General features: G+C 39.2%; 1 protein-coding gene across 1 annotated transcript in view; it reads right to left on the minus strand.

Moving 5' to 3' along the window:
• Positions 1 to 21,955, minus strand: part of ARHGAP15 (Rho GTPase activating protein 15) — a 677,426-nt gene that overhangs the window by 575,675 nt on the left and 79,796 nt on the right. Inside the window, exons 3-4 of the mRNA XM_059704560.1 lie at positions 18,079 to 18,147; positions 1,769 to 1,830 (exon numbers count right to left, since the gene is read on the minus strand). Coding sequence (XP_059560543.1) covers positions 1,769 to 1,830; positions 18,079 to 18,147 — 131 coding nt within the window. The remainder of the gene's footprint in view (positions 1 to 1,768; positions 1,831 to 18,078; positions 18,148 to 21,955) is intronic.

Here is a 21,955-nt window from a genome sequence, read left to right on the forward strand (position 1 = left end):
TCTACATACCTTTGTAGCTTGCATATCACCAAGCACAACATGGGCCTGAACTGCATGGGTCCACACATAGGAGGAATTTTTTCAATAAACACCATTGGCCCTTCCTATCTGCTGGTTTTGCCCTAGAACAGCGGTTCTCAACCTGTGGGTCACGACCCCTTTGGGGGTCGAACGACCCTTTCACAGGGGTCGCCTAAGACCATTGGAAAACACATATATAATTACATATTGTTTTTGTGATTAATCACTATGCTTTAATTATGTTCAATTTGTAACAATGAAAATACATCCTGCATATCAGATATTTACATTACGACTCAGAACAGTAGCAAAATTACAGTTATGAAGTAGCAGCGAAAATAATTTTATGGTTGGGGGTCACCACAACATGAGGAACTGTATGAAAAGGTCGCGGCATTAGGAAGGTTGAGAACCACTGTCCTAGAAGATTCAACCAAGGGGATGGAAAGCACTATTTTTGCATTCCCAAATGCAGATTCCCCACTGCGGATTCCCAACAGTGAAACAAAAATACTGTTTTCAATTTCAGGTTGATTGAATTCACCAAAGTGAAGGGCCACTTTAAGAAACAACATGATAGGCAGATGTTCAACTATGTGGGGGATAGGCACCCCTAACCTTCCATGTTGTTCAAGAGTCAACTGTGATAGAACCTATATGAAAAATAGGAAAAAATCTAAAATGGAGGTAATTATTTCTAAATATTCTACACATTCACAATATTCTAGTGCCTTTCTCTACCCTCCTATTAACTTTTTTCCTTCAAGGTTTTTTCTGTTGTTGACTGAGGAATGCTTATTACCTTTTCTAATTTCTCTCACCTACTGTGTTCATCTCACCACCAAATGCAACTTTTAAATTTTTATCTGGTAAATGATTTCATCTTCCTTTTGTTTTTCTCAACTTATTTTTATTTGGGTAACAAATGTATGTCAGATCCTCATTTGATGAAAACAACAACAACTATGCTTGCAATGTATTATAGGAAAATTTTATTTAATGCAATACAAGTCCATTCACCCCTTAACCTGTTAATATGAGAAATCAAACCCATTATCTTATTTCTTTCCATTTTTTAAAGATTTCAAGTCCTAAGAAGACAAGAGCACTTTATTTATGTACTAGAGGCCAGGTGCATGAATTCATGCACGGGTGGGGTCCCTCAGCCTGGCCTGTGCCCTCTCTCAATCCAGGACCCCTCAGGGGATGTTGGACTGCCGGCCTGTGGGGATCAGGCCAAAACCGGCAGTCCAACATCCCCCAAGGGATGTAGCAGTGCCGAAGTAGCAGGCGGCCAGGGAGGAACCCTAGCTGGGGCTGGGCGCCCTGGCGCTCCCGCTCCCCGCCAACCACCACCTGCCATCGCTGCAGCTGTGCTTGTCGGCCATGAGCCCGGCTTCTGGTTGAGTGGTGCTCCTGCTGTCAGAGCACACTGACCACCAGGAGGCAGCTCCTGCATTGAGCCTCTGCCCCTGGGTGGTCAGTGCATGTCAGAGCGACCAGTTGTTCTGGCCAACTGGTTGTAACGGTCACTTAGGCTTTTATATATATAGATTCTGTGCAACAATATAGAACATAGGACTTTTATTGGAAAACTATAACTATAGTGAAAATAATGATCATAGTAATAGAGTGTATTCTAGTCTTGAAACATAGGGCCTTACTTTCAAACAACAGGGATGGCACAAGTAGAGGAGATGGGGAATTATCACACTCAGATAAAAGTGAATTAAATAACTTTTATTACCTTAGTTTCTTTCCTCCATCGGCAATTTTAGCTTTTTGAAGATAACCTTCTTTTTCAACCATCTGCAAGAAGAATGCATATGTTAAAACTGTGACAAACTCCCATGCATTATTAGTTTAAATGAACCTATGCTTTCCAAAAGTCATTGTAGTGATAGAAGTTTCCAGTCATAGAACTTCATTAATAATGCATATATAGCTTATGGGAAGTGCCTGCAAGATGATAGTCATTACAAGCCCTTAAATATCCAAAAGAAAGATTACAAAGAGTAATGTGAATGATTTGTTACATGGTGATACACCTTTACTCGCTTTTCCTTGGGGGCATTGAAGTAACTTGCTTGCAAAATTGATTAACAACAGTAAAACAAAGACAAATTTGATGCTCTCCTTAATTTTACTGATCATCCTTGGAAAAGTTCTTTTGTTTTTTATTCCACACCCCCACTTCCTAATGAACCTGCTGAGGCGAGGAATCTAGAAAAATTGAATGGAGCCACATAACTGAGTCATGTGAACCATGGAAGGACATTTAAGACAGTGACATTGCATGTATTTTGTTGTTACCAAGATATCCTGTGTAACACCATCCCACTAACATCTTCTATAATGTGGGTTTGTTTCCTTTCCTGTTTGTATGTATTGGCTTTCATTACTTGTACGTCAGCAAGATTCTTAAAGGCGATTCAATCATTTTTTATAACACCAAAGAAGTTTTGTGGAGTTCTAGAGTAATAAATGCATCATGCAAATTGTGATCTAGTGACTCCCAGAAAAGTCTATAATAAGTGTTTTAGTTTCAACCAATATATATTTTTTTAATATTGGTATTGATTTCAGAGAGGAAGGGAGAGGGAGACAGACATAGAAACATCAGTGACGAGAATCATCAATTGGCTGCCTCCTGCACGCCCCCTACTGGGGATCGAGCCCACAACCCGAGCATGTGCCCTTGACTAGAATCGAACCTTGGACCCTCCAGTCTGCAAGCTGACGCTCTATCCACTAAGCCGAAACAGCCAGGGCTGTTTTAGTTTCTTAACATTCTATTTCTACCTTCTCCTTATTTCACACACCTCCATTCTATGAGCTTACCCTGTGCTCCCTCTTTTCATCTTGATGAATTGCTGATACCTTCTCTCCCATGCTATATGATAAAAGATTTAAGAAGTCACCTGCCTGCCCTACCAGCGTGGCTCAGTGGTTGAGCACTAACCTATGAACCAGGAGGTTGCTGGTTTGATTCCTGGTCAGGGCACATGCCCAGGGTTGTGAGCTTGATCCCCAGTAGGGGCTGTGCAGGAGGCATCCGATCAATGATTCTCTCTCATCATTGATGTTTTTCTCTCTCTCTCTCCCTCTCCCTTCCTCTCTGAAATCAATTAAAATAAAAAATAAGTCACCTGCCTAATATTGAAGGACCTCACTCAGTGACACCCTAGGGCAGCCGTGGGCAAACTATAGCCCGCGGGCCGGATCCGGCCCGTTTGAAATGAATAAAACTAAAAAAAAAAGTCCGTACCCTTTTATGTAATGATGTTTACTTTGAATTTATATTAGTTCACACAAACACTCCATCCATGCTTTTGTTCCGGCCCTCCGGTCCAGTTTAAGAACCCATTGTGGCCCTCGAGTCAAAAAGTTTGCCCACCCCTGCCCTAGACGCTTTCTTCTTGCTGTAATATTCCACCTCCACCATGCCTTCCTCTAACAAACTCCTAAACATGTGACATCTAATTTAAAATGCAATGTGTCTATTAGAGTTTTCCCATGATTCCTCTGCAATCTCTTTTAGGGGCCCCTGTCCTGAATCGCCATTTCCATTCTGCCATTGTCACTAACATAGCTTTTACGGGATTGTTTGTAATGGTCCACTTACTTGCTTGTGCCTGCACCTGTGCTGTGACTTTACCTTTCTGACCTGGATTCCCAGAACCTAGAGTCCTGGATAGCACCAATAGTCACAATAATAAATACTGTTTGATCAAATGAGTGAATGAATAATGGACTGTTTACATTTTTATTTAAATCATTATAGGAACCTGGAAAAGCCAAGAAATTCAATCTGTATTGTGACAGATGAAAGGAAGAGATATTTGGCAATGAGTTGTCTCAAACCACTAAAATTTCACCAGTTAAAGAATTGACTGTTACAGACCCACTCTGATCTAGGCAATATCTTTTCTGACTTGTTCATTATTATACTCCTAATACAAAGTACAGTACTTAACCTTCAAAAATATATTAGGGGAGAAGATTTTTGAATAATGATTAAGAAAATTGTGATAATTTATGATAATCATAGTAAAGAATTTTTCACATATCAACATTTCCAGAAAATTCCTTTTACTTCAGCATGCTCTCCACAGGGTAAAAGAGTCTAAGGAAGCTCTCTTGCACAATTTTTAGAATCATGATGCTCATTAGTGACTTTTTTATACTTGGATACATCTATTCATTTGCTTTCCCCACCTTTTATTCCATGTATACTGTTCCCTTTTCTTGGTGCCAAGGAATCTTATTTGTCTACCCACTAAAACCCATATAATAAGTTCAGTGTGTAACTCTGGGTAGCACTGGTTTCTACAAATGCCTGAAAGAAGGATGTTTTCAGTAGCAATTAGCATCACAGAGGAGGTCCCTTTCTTTATGAATGTATATTGAGAAATTTTGTTGTGTAACCATAGACAAAATTTGTTTTACTTAAGCTTTCGTCTGATGAAAATAAAATTTACCAAAAGCCTGAATTTATCTACCAAAAAGCCACAAAACCTCTCTACCCATCAGAAAAATTGATGCATGCTTTCTCAGCTAAGAATATACCCTTTCTTACCCCAAAAATATTCACTAAAAGGCCACTGGGTAGACCAGATAAGTGTTTTGTTGATCATTTCTCAAAAAGAGGAATGTGAAAGGCAAAAGTCAATACTCATGCAGGGGGGGAAATCAACATAAGCAGGCTAAAATTATTTACCTTAAAATTCCATCTCCTTGAACACATAAGCTATGTTCTTTCAGAAACTGCTGGGTCTTTTCAAGGTATCTGAGATTAGGGCCAGGGTCTGTATATCTCATGTTAGAACTCTATACATTTGACTTAATTGCCATTAAACAGACTGAGCCATTTCCCTTGGTCTTGAGTCAATGCATTACAGTTGTCAGGTATAACCACAAAGAGGTCCGGGGAAAAGGAAAGAGGAAGGGGTAAATGGCAATTTAGTAATATTTTCCTATATCTTCCAAAATCCAAGCTGCCTTCAGTGTAATAAGAAGAAGCTAATCATCCTTTTACTGTGTACTCTTAGCTACAACACTTACTATTACTAATGTGCACATTTTTACATATCTACAAGTATCTGCATGAATGTTTCTACATGTAGTTATATAGATGTACAGACATCATGCACACATTCTCACTTCTGGAAAGTGTTCATTTCTTCCCATTGTCTCTTTATATTTATCTACAGTCATTCATTCTTTCAACCAATTTTCAAGTTAAAAAAAAAAAAGAAAGAAAACCTTCCCCTTCAATACAGCTGCTATGTTCACCCTATTTTGCTTTTAAGGGGAATGGATACCATAATCCCCTCCAGCCACCTCAGACACTTAGGCCAGCTTTTGCCCTGGAATAGAAAACTCCAACCAGGCTTCCAACACAGAAAGCACTGCCTTATTTTAAGTCCCATTCTAGCAAGCAAATATTTCATGAGGTAGATTTTAAATTACTTTAGTAGTCCTTGTCATCATATTTTGAAATGTCTCACTATGTTTTAGGCACCAAGAATCAATTATTCTGGGAGGCTCATAGGAGCTGGCAGAAGTATTAGGTCAAGCAAAAGATTTCCATGTATTTTGCATGTAGGTTTATACATGGTACCATACTAATTATTTATTCCTACTTTATGGTCATGCAATGGTTTGAAAGGACAATGATACATAAATTACAGTTGAGTACGTTGGTCATCTAGGACTCAGGTGGTCTTATCTCTAGTAATATATAAAATTATATATAGCTTTAGGTCTAAGTTGAGGATACCATAATGCCAAGTTCTGGGCCAATGTGAAGGTATTTAAGATAGTAACACTCCCTAAATTATGTATACTTAACAAATGTCAACCAATCTTTAGATGCTGAATCTGGCTTCTTGAGCTATTTGTCCAATGTCCCATAGAAGTCCTATTTAATGCTAAGTGGCAGGAAAGATCAGCAGTTTGTCTAGATTGGATGCCAGCCAGTCTTCTAGCATTGAGGACATACTCAGTAGACCAAACTCTGCTCAAATACAGATGAAAAGAATGCATGGTAGTAGGATAGCCAGGTAGCACCGGTTTATCAACCTTAGTTGGAGGTGAGAGACAAGGCAGGAGAGCAGGTGATCTCTGATTAATGTAACACTTGTTGCAGAAAGACCAGCCTACACTCATAAGTACAGACACTGCAATTTTTTATGTGAAGTCTCCACGTTGTTCTCAGATAAAGAAGTAGAATCGAAAACAATAGGTTTTCATCAGCACCAGTACACCAAAAGAGTCCTGTCAAAATACATGTTGATAAAAGGAAATGAACTGGATCTAAGACTTTCACCAGATTTTGATGAGGAAAACTTGGCTTTCAACACCAGAACCACAAAGCCCTTACTCCTTATAACATTTACTCAGCTATTGTATTAAGTCATTCTTCTTTTTCCCCTTTGTTCTGATTCTGTGTTCACTGGCAACACTCTGACTCCTAAATCAACTTCCTAGGTTCTTTGATGTAGAATGTGGGTGCCTAAAATAGTCAGCATCAGAATATACATTACATAAATTTATAAATCAAAATTATAGTTTATACATCACACTTACAATTTGGTTACTAGTAGATAGTCCCTAGGGATCATTATCTCTCTAAGCCCTGATAACTTTGATAAATATAATTTTTTTAGACCCACAAAACTGAGACAGCCCTAAACTTGTGAGGGCCATTCAAAATACTGCCACTCTGTGAATCCGTCTCTGATGGACTGCCCTGCTCCAGGAGAACTATGCCTCATCATTCTGTAACTACAACACCAGGCTACTGTAATTGTCAAACATATTTAGAATTTATTTTCCTATTTAATTATGAGGCACTTACTATATTTTTTTCTAAACTTTTAATAGCTCTCAGTACTTTTCTGTTAATCTTGTTTGATTTTATAATCCTAATATATAAAGAGTCAGGGGCCATCACAACCTAAACATCCAGACGGACAATCAAACACCAGGCTAGGGTCCTGGCCGGCAAGGTGGAAGTCAGTCCTGGGTCCTGGCTGCCCACAGCGGGAGTCAGTGCTGGGTCCCAGCCGCTCACGGTGCGGCAGCTGGAGGGAGCTGTGGGAGCTGAGCCATGCTGCCACTGGACTGGCCTCTGGGTCCCTCTGCCGCCCAGCAGGCTCTGGGGAACCGGAGCCATGCTGCGATCTAGGAATCTTGGTCCCTCCCCCCACCTGCAGGTTCCGGGGAACCAGAGCCATGCTGCTATCAGACTGGCCTCTTGGTCCCTCCCCACCGGCCCGCAGGCCCATGGAACCAGAGCCATGCTGCGATGGGACTGGATCCTACCCAAGGGGCCCTGGATTGTGAGAGCATGCAGGCTGGGCTGAGAGACACCCCCCCTCCCCTGCCCCAAGTGCATGAATTTTCATGCATCGGGCCTCTAGTGTGTGTATATATATATTTAAAAGCCTAAGCGACTGGCTGACTGGTCGACTGACTGGCTGGTAGCTATGATGCACACTGACCACTAGGGAGCAGATGCTCAATGCAGGAGTAGAAACCACAGGCATGGAAACATGGAACAGACTGATGAATCTCAGAGTGAAGCAGGGAGAAGGGAGGGCAAGAAAAGATTAACCCAAGATCTTATATGCATACTAGAGACCTGGTGTATGGATTTGTGCACCAAACACCGGGCCTCTAGTATGCATATAAGAGGGTCCCTCGGCCTGGCCTGCAGAGATCAGGCTGAAACCAGCTCTCTGACATCCCCTGAGGGGTACCAGATTGTGAGAGGGCAAAGTCAGGCCAAGGGACCCCAATGGTGCACGAGTCCATGCACCGAGCCTCTAGTTTCTATTATAAAACTCAGAATGGGGACACACCTGGTTATATCATTTTACTCCTAAATTATGCTTCTCTTTTCCTCTTAAATTCTTTTTTACTTCTCCATTACCCACAGAAATAGATATATCTTCCTGTCTTCTTTCCATTGGCTTAATTTTTAATTTATTTTTCATTTTTTCTATTTTTAAAATAAAAATTATACTGAAGTGGTACAACATAGTGTTTTGTACAATCATACATATACATAATGAAATGATTACTATAGTCGAGCTAATTAACACATCCATCTCCTCACATAGTTACCTTTCTTACCTTTTCTTTTTTTGTGTGTGGTAAGAGCACCTTAGACCTAATCTCTTAGCACATGTCTAGTATATAATACAATCTTATTAACAATAATCAGCATGCTGTATATCTCTGGAACATATTCATCCTACATAACTCCATTGGCTTTCCTTCTCATAACAATGTCTTTAGGATGTACCACTTCTCTCCTTGGAGCTCACTGTTTACATATTTCTTCTCCATCTCCACTTATTTTTATACTGTCTCTTTTTTGCTATATCAGATCTTTTAACCTTATATGTGGACTTGCTGTAGATGCAATTCATTAGGAACAGAAATGAAAGTGAGGGGACAAATCATCTTAAAAATACAGCTTTTCTGTATGTCATATAAAGCACTAATTTTATAAAGAATTAAATGCTTAATTATAGAAATATCTTACATATAGCTTGAAATGTGATGTTTTTAGAGACATGAAATCATGAAATATAATGGTTTGCCTAATGTAAATATATAATTTAATGTCCACATACTTTTAAAAAGTGGTAAGCCAAAATTCAAGTTGGATACACTGATTACATGAAAAGGAGAATATAAGAACAGCAAAGGAAAATGATTCTGGATCATGCATGAGTGGTGCCAGGGAAGGAGCAACTAAGCATTCTCTAAGAAGTTCTTGAGAAGCTGGTCTTGATTTCAGGCCTTAGAGTTAGGCAGAGTTTGCTCACTGCAACCTATTAATAACCATCTATATACATGTTGCTCAATACTCTCATGGATATTCTCCCTTTCTCTCACTGAGAATGAGAGAGCATGTTAGGCATTGGGGTTCTGCTGAATGTCTTAAGCCATTTTTCTAATGTTGGGTTTGGCAAAGCACATATTATGTTTTGCCAAATATTTTCCCCATCATTTTAAACCTCTGTGTGTTTCAAAGGAATTTTACCCACATGTCCTGATTTATTTACCCCTAAATCATCAAAATGTCATTTTGAAAAAGCTAGTATTTGATGTCTAAAAACCCCCATAGCCTTTTTCCTAAGACTTTCATCTTGTAACCAGTGTGTTTTGTTTGGTCAGACCAAAAAATCCAGGTTCTGTTTGGGAAACAGACTCATGAAGGCACCTCTTTGTGTCTCAAAAGCTTACTTCAGTCTTCTGGAGACTTTTCCTGTATCTCACCTCTCCTTCCTCCTCTTCAGTTTCTCTTCTGTCCTGAATTATATTTCTTTGTGTCCTTGATATAACTATATTGCTATTTCTTTGCCTGCTATTGGAGCTCAGTTAGAATGGCCTTCTCTGTACTGTCTAGGCCAGTTGTTAGCATAATTCATTTTTTGTTAGAACCTAACTAGAGGCCCAGTGCATGGACTCATGCACCGGTGGGGTCCCTCAGCCTGGCCTGCGCCCTCTCGCAATCGGACCCTTCAGGGGATGTTGGAGAGCCAGTTTTAGCCCAATCCCCACAGACCAAGCCTAGCTTGTGGGGATCGGGCCAAACCGGCCATCCAATATTCCCCGAGGGATGGAGTAGTGCACAAAGTGGCAGGCAGCCGGGAGGAGCCTGAGCCCGGGCTGGGCCACTCCCATCATCCCAGACCCACTGCGCCTGCTGCAGCTGCTGCTCGGGAGCACTGCTGTGGAGGCAGGAGAGGCTTGCACTGCTGCAGCTGCACTTGCCAGCAGTGAGCCCGGCATCTGGTGCCTGTCGGTCAGCTGAACGGCATAACCGCCGTGGGAGTGCACTGACCACCGGGGCCAGCTCCTGCATTGAGCGTCCACCCTCTGGTGGTCAGTGTGTGTCATAGCGACTGGTCGACCAATCCCTTAGGCATATCCTATCTAATAATAGACAAACATGATAACTGACCGTACCTTCACTACACCTCCCATTGGCTAATTGGCGCGATATGCAAATTGACCGCCAACAAAGATGGTGGCTAATTTGCATACTGTAGGCAGGGTGGGACAGCGTAAGTCGCCAGTGTGAGCCACCATCCAGGCCCCCGTGTGCGACCCCAGAAGCCGCCTGCCTGCTGACCGTGATCAGATAAGATCCTGGGCCGCTGGCTGGCCCCAGAAGCCGCCTTATATGGCAGTAACTCTATCAGTAAGCACTCTGAAAGTCAGTGGCATAAATGCACCAATTAAAAGACAGATTATGAGGGTGAATCAAAAACAAAACCCACTTTAAATATTAAGACACATATAGATTAAAAGTAAATGAACTAAGCTACAGCCTGTTTTGCTCATTGCATAGAACATTAGCCCATGGACTGAAGGGTCCCAGGTTCAATTCCAGTCAAGGGCATGTACGCCAGTTGCTGGCTTGATCCCCAGTCCCTATCAAAGCATGTGCAGGAGGCAACCAATCAATGTGTCTCTACCTTTCCCTTCACTCTCTCTAAAATTTAATGGAAAAATATCCTTGAGTGAAGATTAACAAAAGTAAATGGATTAAGTAACATTAAAGAGATTATAAGAAAAATATATTCCAAATTTTGTTAGTTGTATAATGGTTATGTTTAAATTATTAACACCTAAGAAATTGGGTGAAGGGTACAAATAATATGCTGTAGTATTTTATAGGTTTTTTTTTACATGTATGAGATTATTTCAAATTAAAATATTAAAAAATTAAAAATTAATAAAATATTAATTGAAATGTATCTGCATTACATGAAAAATCTCCTAATTGCTTCTAGCATAATTTATTAAATTGTGCTAAAATTTATAAGCATTCAATTAAAAAATATCTTAATTCTAAATGATATAATAGGAAAATATATAATAGTTCAGTATAAGCACTTATCTGAAAATAAAAATTTAAAGAAGTGAATTTAGAGAAGGGATTAGCCAAAGAAAATATATACACAACCCATGGACACAGACAACAGTATGGTGATGGCCAGAGAAAAGTGGGGGACAAAGCTGGGTAGAGGGGGCAAAAGATGAAATAGGGACATCCTATATAATAATAATAAAAGGTTAATATGCAAATTGATTTAATGGCAGAATGACCAGCTGCTGTGATGTGCACTGGCCACCAGGGGGTAGATGCTCAATGCAGGAGCTGCCCCCTGGTGGTCAGTGCACTTCCATATGGGGAGTGCCTCAGCCAGAAGCTGGCTCATGGCTGGTCAGTGCAGAGGTTGTGGCAGGAGCCTCTCCCACCTCCGTGGCAGCACTAAGAATGTCCAACTAACAGTTTAGACCTGATCCCTTGGGGGTCTAAGCCTTTAGTCGGACATCCCCAGAGGGCTCCCTGGCCGCCAGAAGGATGTTTGACTGCAAGCTTAGGCCTGATCCCCGGGGAGTGGGCCTAAGTCAACAGGTGGACATCCCCCAAGGGGTCCTGGACTGCAAATGGGCACAGGCTGGGCTTAAGGACCCCCCCCACCCCCCCGCTGAGTGCACAAATTTTTGTGCACTGGGCCTCTAGTGTGTGTGTATGTGTATGAATGTATGTGTGTATGTGTGTGTTTGTGTGTGTGTGTGTGTGTATATATATATATATATATATATATATATATATATATATATATATATATATATATTTCAGTCTAAGCAGTACAGCAGACAGGGTTATTCAATGTTAATAGCATTTTTGTTGTTGTGTGTTCTTTTTCTCTACTCTAGAGTTAAATGAACTTAAAATGTGTGTCTGGATGGGAAAAATTATTTGAACCTCTTGTTGTGTTTTAATGGTTTCTAAACTCCTTACTATCCAGCTCCAGGCCTTCATGATCTGAGAATCACCGCCCCCCCCTCCCCCATTTGCTCACATCCCCTGACTTATTTCTCTATTTTAGCCAGTGTGTGATTCTTATACTTTTCCAAATGTAACAATTTGTTCTGTCCTCTAGACCTTTGCCCTTGCTGTTCCTTCTGTTTGAATCATTCTTCTTCCAGTTCTTTGCTTGACAATCTCCAAACTGCATATCTCAATTTAAATGTCCCCTTCAAAGAGTGTTTTTATGACTACTCAATCCAAGGTAGGCTCTCCCTCTCACATAGAAACTTGTTTTTCTGCTGTTAAAGCAGGTTTTGTAATATGCATTTATGGAATGATTTATTCCCTTACTTATTGAACACTTCTCTTTACCCATAGATTGAAAGTCCCTCAAGAAAAGAACATGAGTATTTGGCATATCAATGCATACCCAAAAACTAGCACAGGAATGGCCTCAACAAATATGAGAATTTATAAACACACTACTACTTGAGACAAGAAAAGGTGCATGAAACAATGAAAACATGGAAATGGTTTCTATGAGTCATTAAATTATATAATTATTATTAACATACTACCAGCTTAAGTATCTGGGAGCATGTTATTTCAGAAAACCTAATTTTATCTCGCCAAAGTAGAATTTTGAAAGATTGAAGCACTCGTGGATTTTTTCCTTCGGTTTAGTCAATAGAATCTTTCCCCCAAAGTGGCTGTCTTTTGTTTTAAAATAAGAAAACACTGTGTGCTCACAATGCCTTTCATCCTCAAAGTCCTCACAAGTATTAATTAATCTACAAAATGATATCTGGCTCCAAAAGGTAGAATCTGTGACTTAAGGTTTATCTACAAAAACCTGCTTTGCCCCCAAGGCCTGGCAACTTCCAGAGCTCTGTCCTCCAAATCCTCCTAGCTCAGGAGGGAACAGATGATTCTCTGAAACCTGCCACAGGCTTTTGACTCCTGCAGGGTTATCCATAGACATGTCTTTTACTCTTTTGATAAAAAATAAAGATGATAAAGATTTAACATGTTCTAAACAGGGTTATTTTTCTCGAACATTTCTTTACAGGGGGGGAAAAGAAAAGTGCCATGAAAATAATTAGGTCTCATGAACAATTATATTATAAGGTATACAAGATCAGGTAATAAACACATATTGGTATAGTTTATATTTCATGTTTAAAATTGTTAATGCATGATAGCGCCTGCGAAGCACCCATATAGATTCTCAGAAAAGAATTTTGGGCTCTTGTATTGGTGGCACATGGATTTGAATACCAGGCGGCAGAAATGATGTCACCAGTCAGTGAATGGGGTAGTTTCCACCATGAGATTCTAATTAAGAATTTATTCTTTTGTCAATATTTGAAAGAAACACATTATGCTTCTATTTAACAACATTGATCGCAATCTACTTGATTAAAGAAAACATTCGGAGGTAAAGCATGGCCACCAAAGGATGACAGCATCTTTCAGAGCCCCCATGATGGCAGACGCCACTTCTGTAAAATGAATCATTTTCCTCCAAAGGGGATGGATCTAATGGAATGATTTTGCCAGTTATGCTTAAAGCGAAAGCCTCTCATGATCCCTGGAAAACGTTCAACAATGTTCTGAATATAAGAGATGAAAAAAGTAAGATTTATATAGCACCAAATGTTGGACATAAATAATCTCAAAAATCGACATCATGAAAATAATGAGTAATAACACCAACTTAAAGGATTTTATTACTTTATAAACAGTTTTAATGTATGTTATCTCATTTGTGGTAGCTCATTCTGGTAGTTACTGCCAAGGGAAACTACTGCCAAAACCTGTGCATGACTTCAGAAGCAACACTGGGGCATGAGGGAAAGCAGGAGAATTATAGGGCTGGAAGTAAGGAAGATGCCAGATTTGTGGAAAAATATGTAGATCTAGGTCAAATATACATATACATATATAAGTTAGATTAGTCAGATGTAAAGAAGACTTCATAGATTCTGGGATAATTCAAGTCTTGGTGTAAATCATAGTAGTTAAAAAGTAATCAGAATTTGCTGTTTGGGGGAATTGGTGGCTATTCTGGCATTGCCCATCATGATGGAGTGATTCATAAATAAGAGTTGTGGGGTAGGTGTGAGGTGGAGGGGGAAAATGGTGGGGAAATGTTATCTTAGTTGATATCTGAGTAATTAATTATTAAAATAAGATACTGTTACATGTAATTACATTGAAAAATTGGCTTTCACCATGAAAAGCAGTCATATATTCATTAATATTTGAAATCAACAATATTTAATAAACCTTTAATATCTTAATATTAAATCAATTGACAAGCATGTCTTTTTTGAACAAAAACTGGTGTCAAAAGCAATATAAAGTGAAGTATTATATAAGAAAGAAAATAGAAGTCATGACCCCTAACTTCAAAACATTTATAGTCTAGCCATGAAACAAGCCTATTACCCATGAAATAAGAGTGAACAACAAAAGAGTGCTGGGATGAAGAAATAATTGTTACAGAAAATTTAAGCTCCTTCAGAGTAAGAGCCAAGTCTTAATCATGTTACTATTGCTGGCCTAAGGGTATGTATTTGGGAGTAGGTAATAAATAAGGTAAATCGGGGACCATGAAAGAGGTCTATAGACTTAGTGTTATAGAATATAGGAAGCTGTTGAATGTTTTGACAAGAAGAATGAAATAATAAAGGTACTGTTTAAAGAAGGTTGGTGTGGGAGGGCAATGATCTTGTGTAGCACTGGGTACAGGGGACAGTAGAGGAATTGAGATCAGAGGCATTGGGAGGTCTGGGCAAGTGTTTGCCTGTACACATTAAGAAAAATGTGGGCACCACATCCATTGTGAAGAAACTGCTTCAGAAAATGCTGAAAGGTCATAGAGAAAATAAAGGAGCCAAAGAAAATGTGTTCTAAGCCTAGATAAACGTTTACTACTAATGCAGATGAGCTCAGTGCGAAGGGGAATCAGCTTGGGAGATTTCACTTCTGAGATGACACAGAGACATACCAGAACAAATGATTAATTCGAACTTCAAGATATAGGATGAGAAAATGAAGAGAATGTACGAGGATAGACCTGTGTATTATGTAGGCCTGGAAGTAAAAACCAAAGCCATTAACTGTCTCATTTGTGTACTCATTTAACATATATTTGCTGAGATCTTCCATGTAATAGCAATTGTTATAATAATGGAAACAGAGTTATGAAAATAGGAGACAGTACCCTTGCTCTCATAGAATATTCTGAGATAAAAAACAAAAAAATTATAGTATGCTACATGTTTGTAAGTTCTATGGGGAACATTAAATTAGGGTCAGAGAAAAGGATTGTAAATGGAAATGGTGAGGAGGGATTGTTTGCTTGTTTTTAAGAGAGATTAGGAAACACCTACCTTAAAAGGTGGAATTTATCATTTGCAACAGCATGGATGGACCTGGAGAGCATTATGCTAAGCTAAATAAGCCAGTAGGAGAATAAATATCACATGATCTCACTCCTTTGTGAAATATAATGAACAACATAAACTGATGAAAAATAATAGAACCAGAGACATAGAAGTATGACAGACCAACCTAAGAGGGAAGGCAGGAGATGGGGGCAAGAGATCAACCAAAGGATTTATATGCATGCATGTGAGCATAACCAATGGACACAGACAGTAGGGGGGGTGAGGGCATGTGCTCGGGGGTGGGAGCGGCCGGGGAGAGGTCAATGGGGGAAAAAGGAGAACTTATGTAATACTTTAAAAAATAGAGAACTTAGCCCTAGCTGGTTTGGCTCAGTGGATACAGTGTTGGCCTGTGGACTGAAGGGTCCCAGGTTCGATTCTAATCAAGGGCACATGCCTGGGTTGTGGGCTCGATGCCCAGTAGGGGGCGTGCAGGAGGCAGCTGATCAATGATTCTCTCTCATCACTGATGTTTCTCTCTCTCTCTCTCTCTCTCTCCCTCTCCTTTCCTCTCTGAAATCAATAAAAATATTTTTTTAAAAAATAGAGAACTTGCCCTGGCCAGTTTGGCTCAGTGGATAGAGCGTCGGCCTGTGGACTGAAGTGTCCCGTGTTTGATTCCGGTCAAGGGCATGTACCTTGGTTGCGGGCACATCCCCAGTGGGGAGTGTGCAGGGGGCAGCTGATTGATGTTTCTCTCTCATTGATGTCTCTGACTCTCTATCCCTCTCCCTTCCTCTCTGTAAAAAATCAATAATATATATATATATATATATATATATATATATATATATAGAGAGAGAGAGAGAGAGAGAGAGAGAGAGAGAGAGAGAGAACTTAAATAAATAAAAGGTAATATTTGAATCGAGATACAAAGCAAATGAAGTAATAAGCCTTATAAATTTCTAGGCATCAAATGAATTATTTTATATCAGGCAGAGGATAAAACAGTTTTAATGGCCCTGTGGAAGAAGTAAGGTGGTCAGTTTGGCTGGAGCAGAATGAGCTGGGAGAAAGAAGAAAATGATGAGGCTAACTGGCTGGCTGGGACCAGTAGGATCAGATCAACCACTGGATGTTGTTCAGCTTTTACCCTAGGAGTTATGGGAAGCCAGAGGAATTTGAGACAAGGAGTGACATAATGTAACTTGTACCTTAATAAGGTCACTTTGGCTGTTGTGTTGAAAATAAAAAGTAGAGAGCAAGGATGAAAGTGGGCACATCAGTGATGAGAAGTGAACTGATTTTAAAGATAGAGCTAACAGGGTTATTTGATGTTTAAGTTTATCTTGTAAGAGAAACAAAGAAGTCAAAGATGACTTTATGAGTTTTGACAGAAGCATCTGGAAAATAATATTAGCACATTATAAAATGGAGAACATTAGGTGTAGGAGAAAATCAGAATCAGTTTAGGATATGTTCAATTTGAGATGTATGTTAAACATATGTGAAAATGTCACAATATACAGTACTGGAAAGCAGTTTACTAGCCAAGTGAAGAAAATATTGTCTCCAAAAAAGAGAGTTATCAATTGGGTTTAATATTCAGGTAGGTTTACTAAGGAGAAAACTTGAAACTTTAGGGATGAATTTAAGCAAAATGAAAGCAACTGATGACCTTGATAGAGGGTGAGTTGTTGGGATAAAAGCCTAAATGGAGTTGGTTCAAGAGATAAAGAGGGGAGAAATTAACAAGAGTAAAGGTAGACAATTCTTAAAAGGAATTTTTATTCTAAACCAGAGGAGAGTAATGGAGGCATTAGCTAGACTGCTAGAGTGAAGTCGAGAGATCTAGAACATGCAAAGCAAAAGAAAATATGACTAAACCAAGAAAATACATATTTTAGTGTTAAAAATTAGAAATCCCAAAGTTAACAGTAATGGAATAGCAGGAGATAAATAGGAATAAAGTCATCACTGTGTAGCATCCTGTGAGCCAATAGATTGGTAGCATGTTGACCAATGTGAAATAGAGCAAGAAGTATGAGCATGAAGAAAAAGGGCACTGTATTTATCAAAAATGAGGTCATTAACAGAAAAAGCATCAAAATATATCAGAAATGTGGACATATATTTTTTAAATATCTTTTTCATTCATTTATTGTTTTTAATGTTGCATGAACTTTTCTAGTCATTTGGACAATAAATAAAAGTGAAAAACAAAAACCTACTCTGGTAGACATAGAATCTAATAGTAAGAGATGAATTTTTCCTTAAAAAACTGTTAAAATGTGCCATAGGCCCCCACAGTCTCTGATTCCTACAATTCACAGCCTTATGTAATTCCTTCCCCTTGAGTGTAGACTCCATTTAATAATTTGCTTCTGACCAAAAGAATGTGGCAAAGTTGAGAGGATATCATTTCCACCGTTAGATTACAAGAGATTTTGACTTCTGTCTTGTTAGTAGACTCTCTTGCCTGCTCAGCTTGCTGTGTGCTTTGAAAAAGCAAGCTGTCCTGCTGGAGAAACCCATGTGGCAGGTGACTGAGAGTTCTCTGACCAACAGCCCGGGAGGACCTGAACCCGCCAATAACCATGTACATGAGCCAAGCCTTCAGATGTGACCCCAATTCTGGCTCAAACTCTGATTGTAACCTTTTGAGATCTTCTGAGGTAGGGGACTCTGCTAGGTTCCTGACTCACAAAAACATGAGGTAATAATGTGTGCTGTTTTAAGTTGCTGAGTTTTGGGGTAAATTCACTTTGTAGCAGTAGGTAAAGAATACAGTCTTGGAGTGAAGGAATCACTTACCAATTGTTCCAATGGAGGAATAACATCGTTCAAGACATGCTGTGAATGATTCCTTCTGTGTCGGGATATCTGCAAAAGTATTGACATTTAATGCTATTATATTTTTCCTTTTAAAAAGCTACAAATGATTTCAAAGAATATAAATTAGTGAGTGTACAAAACAACCATATTCAGATTCATTCAAGAAGGTAAATAAATTAAATATAACATAGGAAGTAAATCTTTTGAGACTGACTAATTTGAATAAAATGTGTACTCAAAGATGGTTGGCTGCAATATTTCATATTCCACATTCTCTGTCTACCATGTAACTTCCTACAAGTTGTGGGGTCTATGTTCTTCATTTTGAACCTAGGAAGATGTCTATGTCTTGAGGTTTAGGAGAAAAAATGATGACATATATTAATGATAAAATATTTTTCATTGACATAGTTATTTAACTATATGAAATCTGGAAAAAAACCACAAACATAATAAGTGCATGACTGAAGTTTGGTAAACAAATTTTAATGAGAAGAAATTGAAACAGAAATAACCAGTTATTGAGCACACACATTTCACCCTTGAAGGAAACCATTAGTTCCATGGTATAAACAAAATTCAAATTGATAAATGATATGATAATATTGTCTGCTATCATTTCTTGAGTACTTATTATTTGCCAGGCACTAGTCTAAGTGTTTTGCATTCATTAATATATATTATTCTCATCCAAACCTTAAGAGGTCAGTTATATTACCCTCTTTTCATAAGTGTTAGAAATACAGACACAGATTGTTTTAAGTAACTCTAAAAAAACCACAGTTAGTGATAAATATGGGTAATATTTTAACATGGATTTAAGCCCTCAATAAAGTGCAATATTTGATTTCAATTTATTATTTCTCCAACAATATAAATGTATATGTATAAAGACAGGCATTAAATGCTTAGGGAACTATAAAGTTGAAATCCCTGCGTACATAAATAGATATCTGAGATAGGAATTTGAAGAGAGTCTAACTTATAAATTTGTACATAGTTACACAGGAAGCTAGAAATCAGGTTTCAAATCTGTTATAAATCATCTTGATATTCCTTTAGGGGAAGTAATATTGCTGATAATTCCTAAATCAATAAGCTAGCCAATCTATCATGTTCAACCTGGTTATGAAGATGGGGGGGAGAGAGGGGAGTGCAGAAGAAATTTCATCACCTGTCTTTTGCTTTACTGCTCTTCTCAGTGAAGCATTAGGCACAGAAATATGTTATTATCCCAAATCAGATTATGCTGACTGAGACTTATGATTTAGGAAATTCTGGATCCAAATTGTTCAGTTGTCTTGCATGGATATCAGGAAAATTAGGATGTTTTAAGAGAGCTGTCTGTACATGATGATATACTTAACTGAAATAATTATAAAGAAACTTGAGGTCAACCAAGTTTTGATTGAAGTCTGATTCAAAGAATATATGAATATATATGAAAATATTATAGAATTTATATATTTATAAATAACTTATTACTGCTATCTGGTAATTTATCAAATCATTATGTGGCACATTCTTGAGAAACATTCCCATTTAAGACATTACATGTCCTTATAAACCATTCAATTTAGCCAGTCAACACCTCATGTATAGTACACTCATTTGCTGGTCATTTCTAATAGTAGGTGCTCAAAATGCACTTTCTTTGTTAAAATTATAAAACATCTCTACTACTAGTATTGCAAAGAGAGTATTTTATTTTGGATGGTCCTACGTTTTTCTCCAGAATCTCATAACTTCTAAATGTATCTGATATCAAAAACCTACATTTTGTTCAGCAAATTTCTTCTGGATGTGGGCAGAAGTGTGATCCATTGTGTGATCTTAGGTGCTTTCACTTTTGTAGGAATCATTAATTAATCCCTGAATTTGGAAAACTTGAATAACAGTAATAATATTAACAGTAGCTTGATATAACTTTATTTAAATACACTAGAGGCCCAGTGCACAAAAATTTGTGCACTGGCAGGGGAGGGGAGGTTGGGGGGGTGTCCCTCAGCCCCACTTGTGCCCTCTCACAGTCTGGGACCCCTCGGGAGATAAGCACCTGCTGGCTTAGGCCCGCTCCCCAGGTGGCAGATGGCAGGCCCGATCCCTCGGTGCCTGCCCCGCCTCCCTGGGTCACGCACATGGCAGGGCTGATCCGGGGGTTGGGGTGCTGCCCCGGGTCGGGTGGCACATGGGATGCCAGGGCAGGCCAGTCGATTGGGGCTGCCCCGCCTGGCCGCTCCGAGTCAGGTGGCACACGGGACACCAGGGCGGGCTGGCCCGGCCGGCCTATCGCTGCTGCCCCGCCTGGCTGCCCTGGGTTGGGTCACACACGGGACGCCCGGCTGGGCCAGCCGATCGCTGCTGCCCTGCCCAGCCGCCCCGAGTCGGGTCGGGCACACGGACGCCTGCCACCCCGGGTCACAGATAGCAGGCCCGGATGGCGGCAGGACAGGCGGGATGGTGCTGTCCCGCCCCACCGCCCATGGTCGCAAATAGCAGGCCCAGATGGCGGTGGGCCAGGCAGGATGGCGCTGTCCCGCCCTGCCTGCAGTATGCAAATTATCCGCCATCTTTGTTGGCAGTTAATTTGCATATTGTGCTGACTAGCCAATGGGAGGCGTAGCGAAGGTATGGTCAATTACCATGTTTGTCTATTATTAGATAGGATTATTTTCTCCTTGAATTCCAGAAGCATTTCTTCTGAGGAAGCCTGACAATATGGTTTGTGGAACTTTTTTTGTTTCCAAATGTTCTGAAATATTATACAGGTCCTTCCTCTAAACATTAAGTAGACATGTATGTATATCTACCACATATTTGTGTTCACAGCCTATTTTTGCTTGCTAATTCTTATATTCAAATTATAAAATGTTGGTTTCAACATTGTTTCCGAGTTCCTATTTGAGAGATCTCCAGTACTTTAGCAAAAAGAAGCCTTAATAATTTAAAGTTTCTCTCTTTAGAGGTGACATGGTTATGTCTTACACTGCTTTTCTATCACAGTGTTCTGCATTTTAAGTAACTGAATTTTCATAGTAAGTACTTGAGTTGATGACAACCTTTCCTTCTCAGGTGAAAAAAAATGTCAGAACTCATCTTCTTTTTATTTTTAATGATGCTATCTTCCTATTGATTTATTGTGTTCAGTAAATAGAAATGATTTGTAGCTATCATTGGGGGGAAATTAAATACAAATGTCTTCTGATTTGTCTTTTTTTAAAAAGATATGTATTTTACTTATTTTTTAAAATATATTTTTATTGATTTCAGAAAGGAAGGAAGAGGGCGAGAAAGAGAGAAACATCAATAATGAGAGAGAATCATCACTGGGCTGTCTCCTGCTTGGGCCTCCCTGGGATGGAGCCCATAACCAGGGCATGTGCCCTTGACCGGAATCAAACCCAGGACCCTTCAAGTCCGTAGGCCAACACTCTATCCACTGAGCCAACCAGCTAGGGCTGATTTGGCTTTTTTTTACTCAATATCAGGTTAACATATCACTGCAACATTTTTAGATCAAATCTATGAGTTTTTCCTGCTTTATTATCACCCACCACTCTTTCTCCTTCTACTTCCCTGCTCATTCTCAAGTACTTTAGCTTTGTGCAAAGCAAAGCAGAAAAATGGAGTACTCAGAGTGTTCAATGCAAATTTTCCTTTAAGTTCCTTTTTGCTCTTATTATAATATGCATGATAATTAAGTTTTCCAGATATCTTTCCTTTCAAGAAAAAAAGAATTAAAAAGTCACTTTTTCAAAGTATCTTCATTTTTTCTTCCATTCCTTTTTCATTTTTATCTACTTAAAGGATATGAAACTGATGGGTGGAAATAGTACTTGATATATTAAAAACTGTA

This window comes from Myotis daubentonii, chromosome 7, assembly GCF_963259705.1.
Source record: "Myotis daubentonii chromosome 7, mMyoDau2.1, whole genome shotgun sequence".
NCBI lineage: Eukaryota > Metazoa > Chordata > Mammalia > Chiroptera > Vespertilionidae > Myotis > Myotis daubentonii.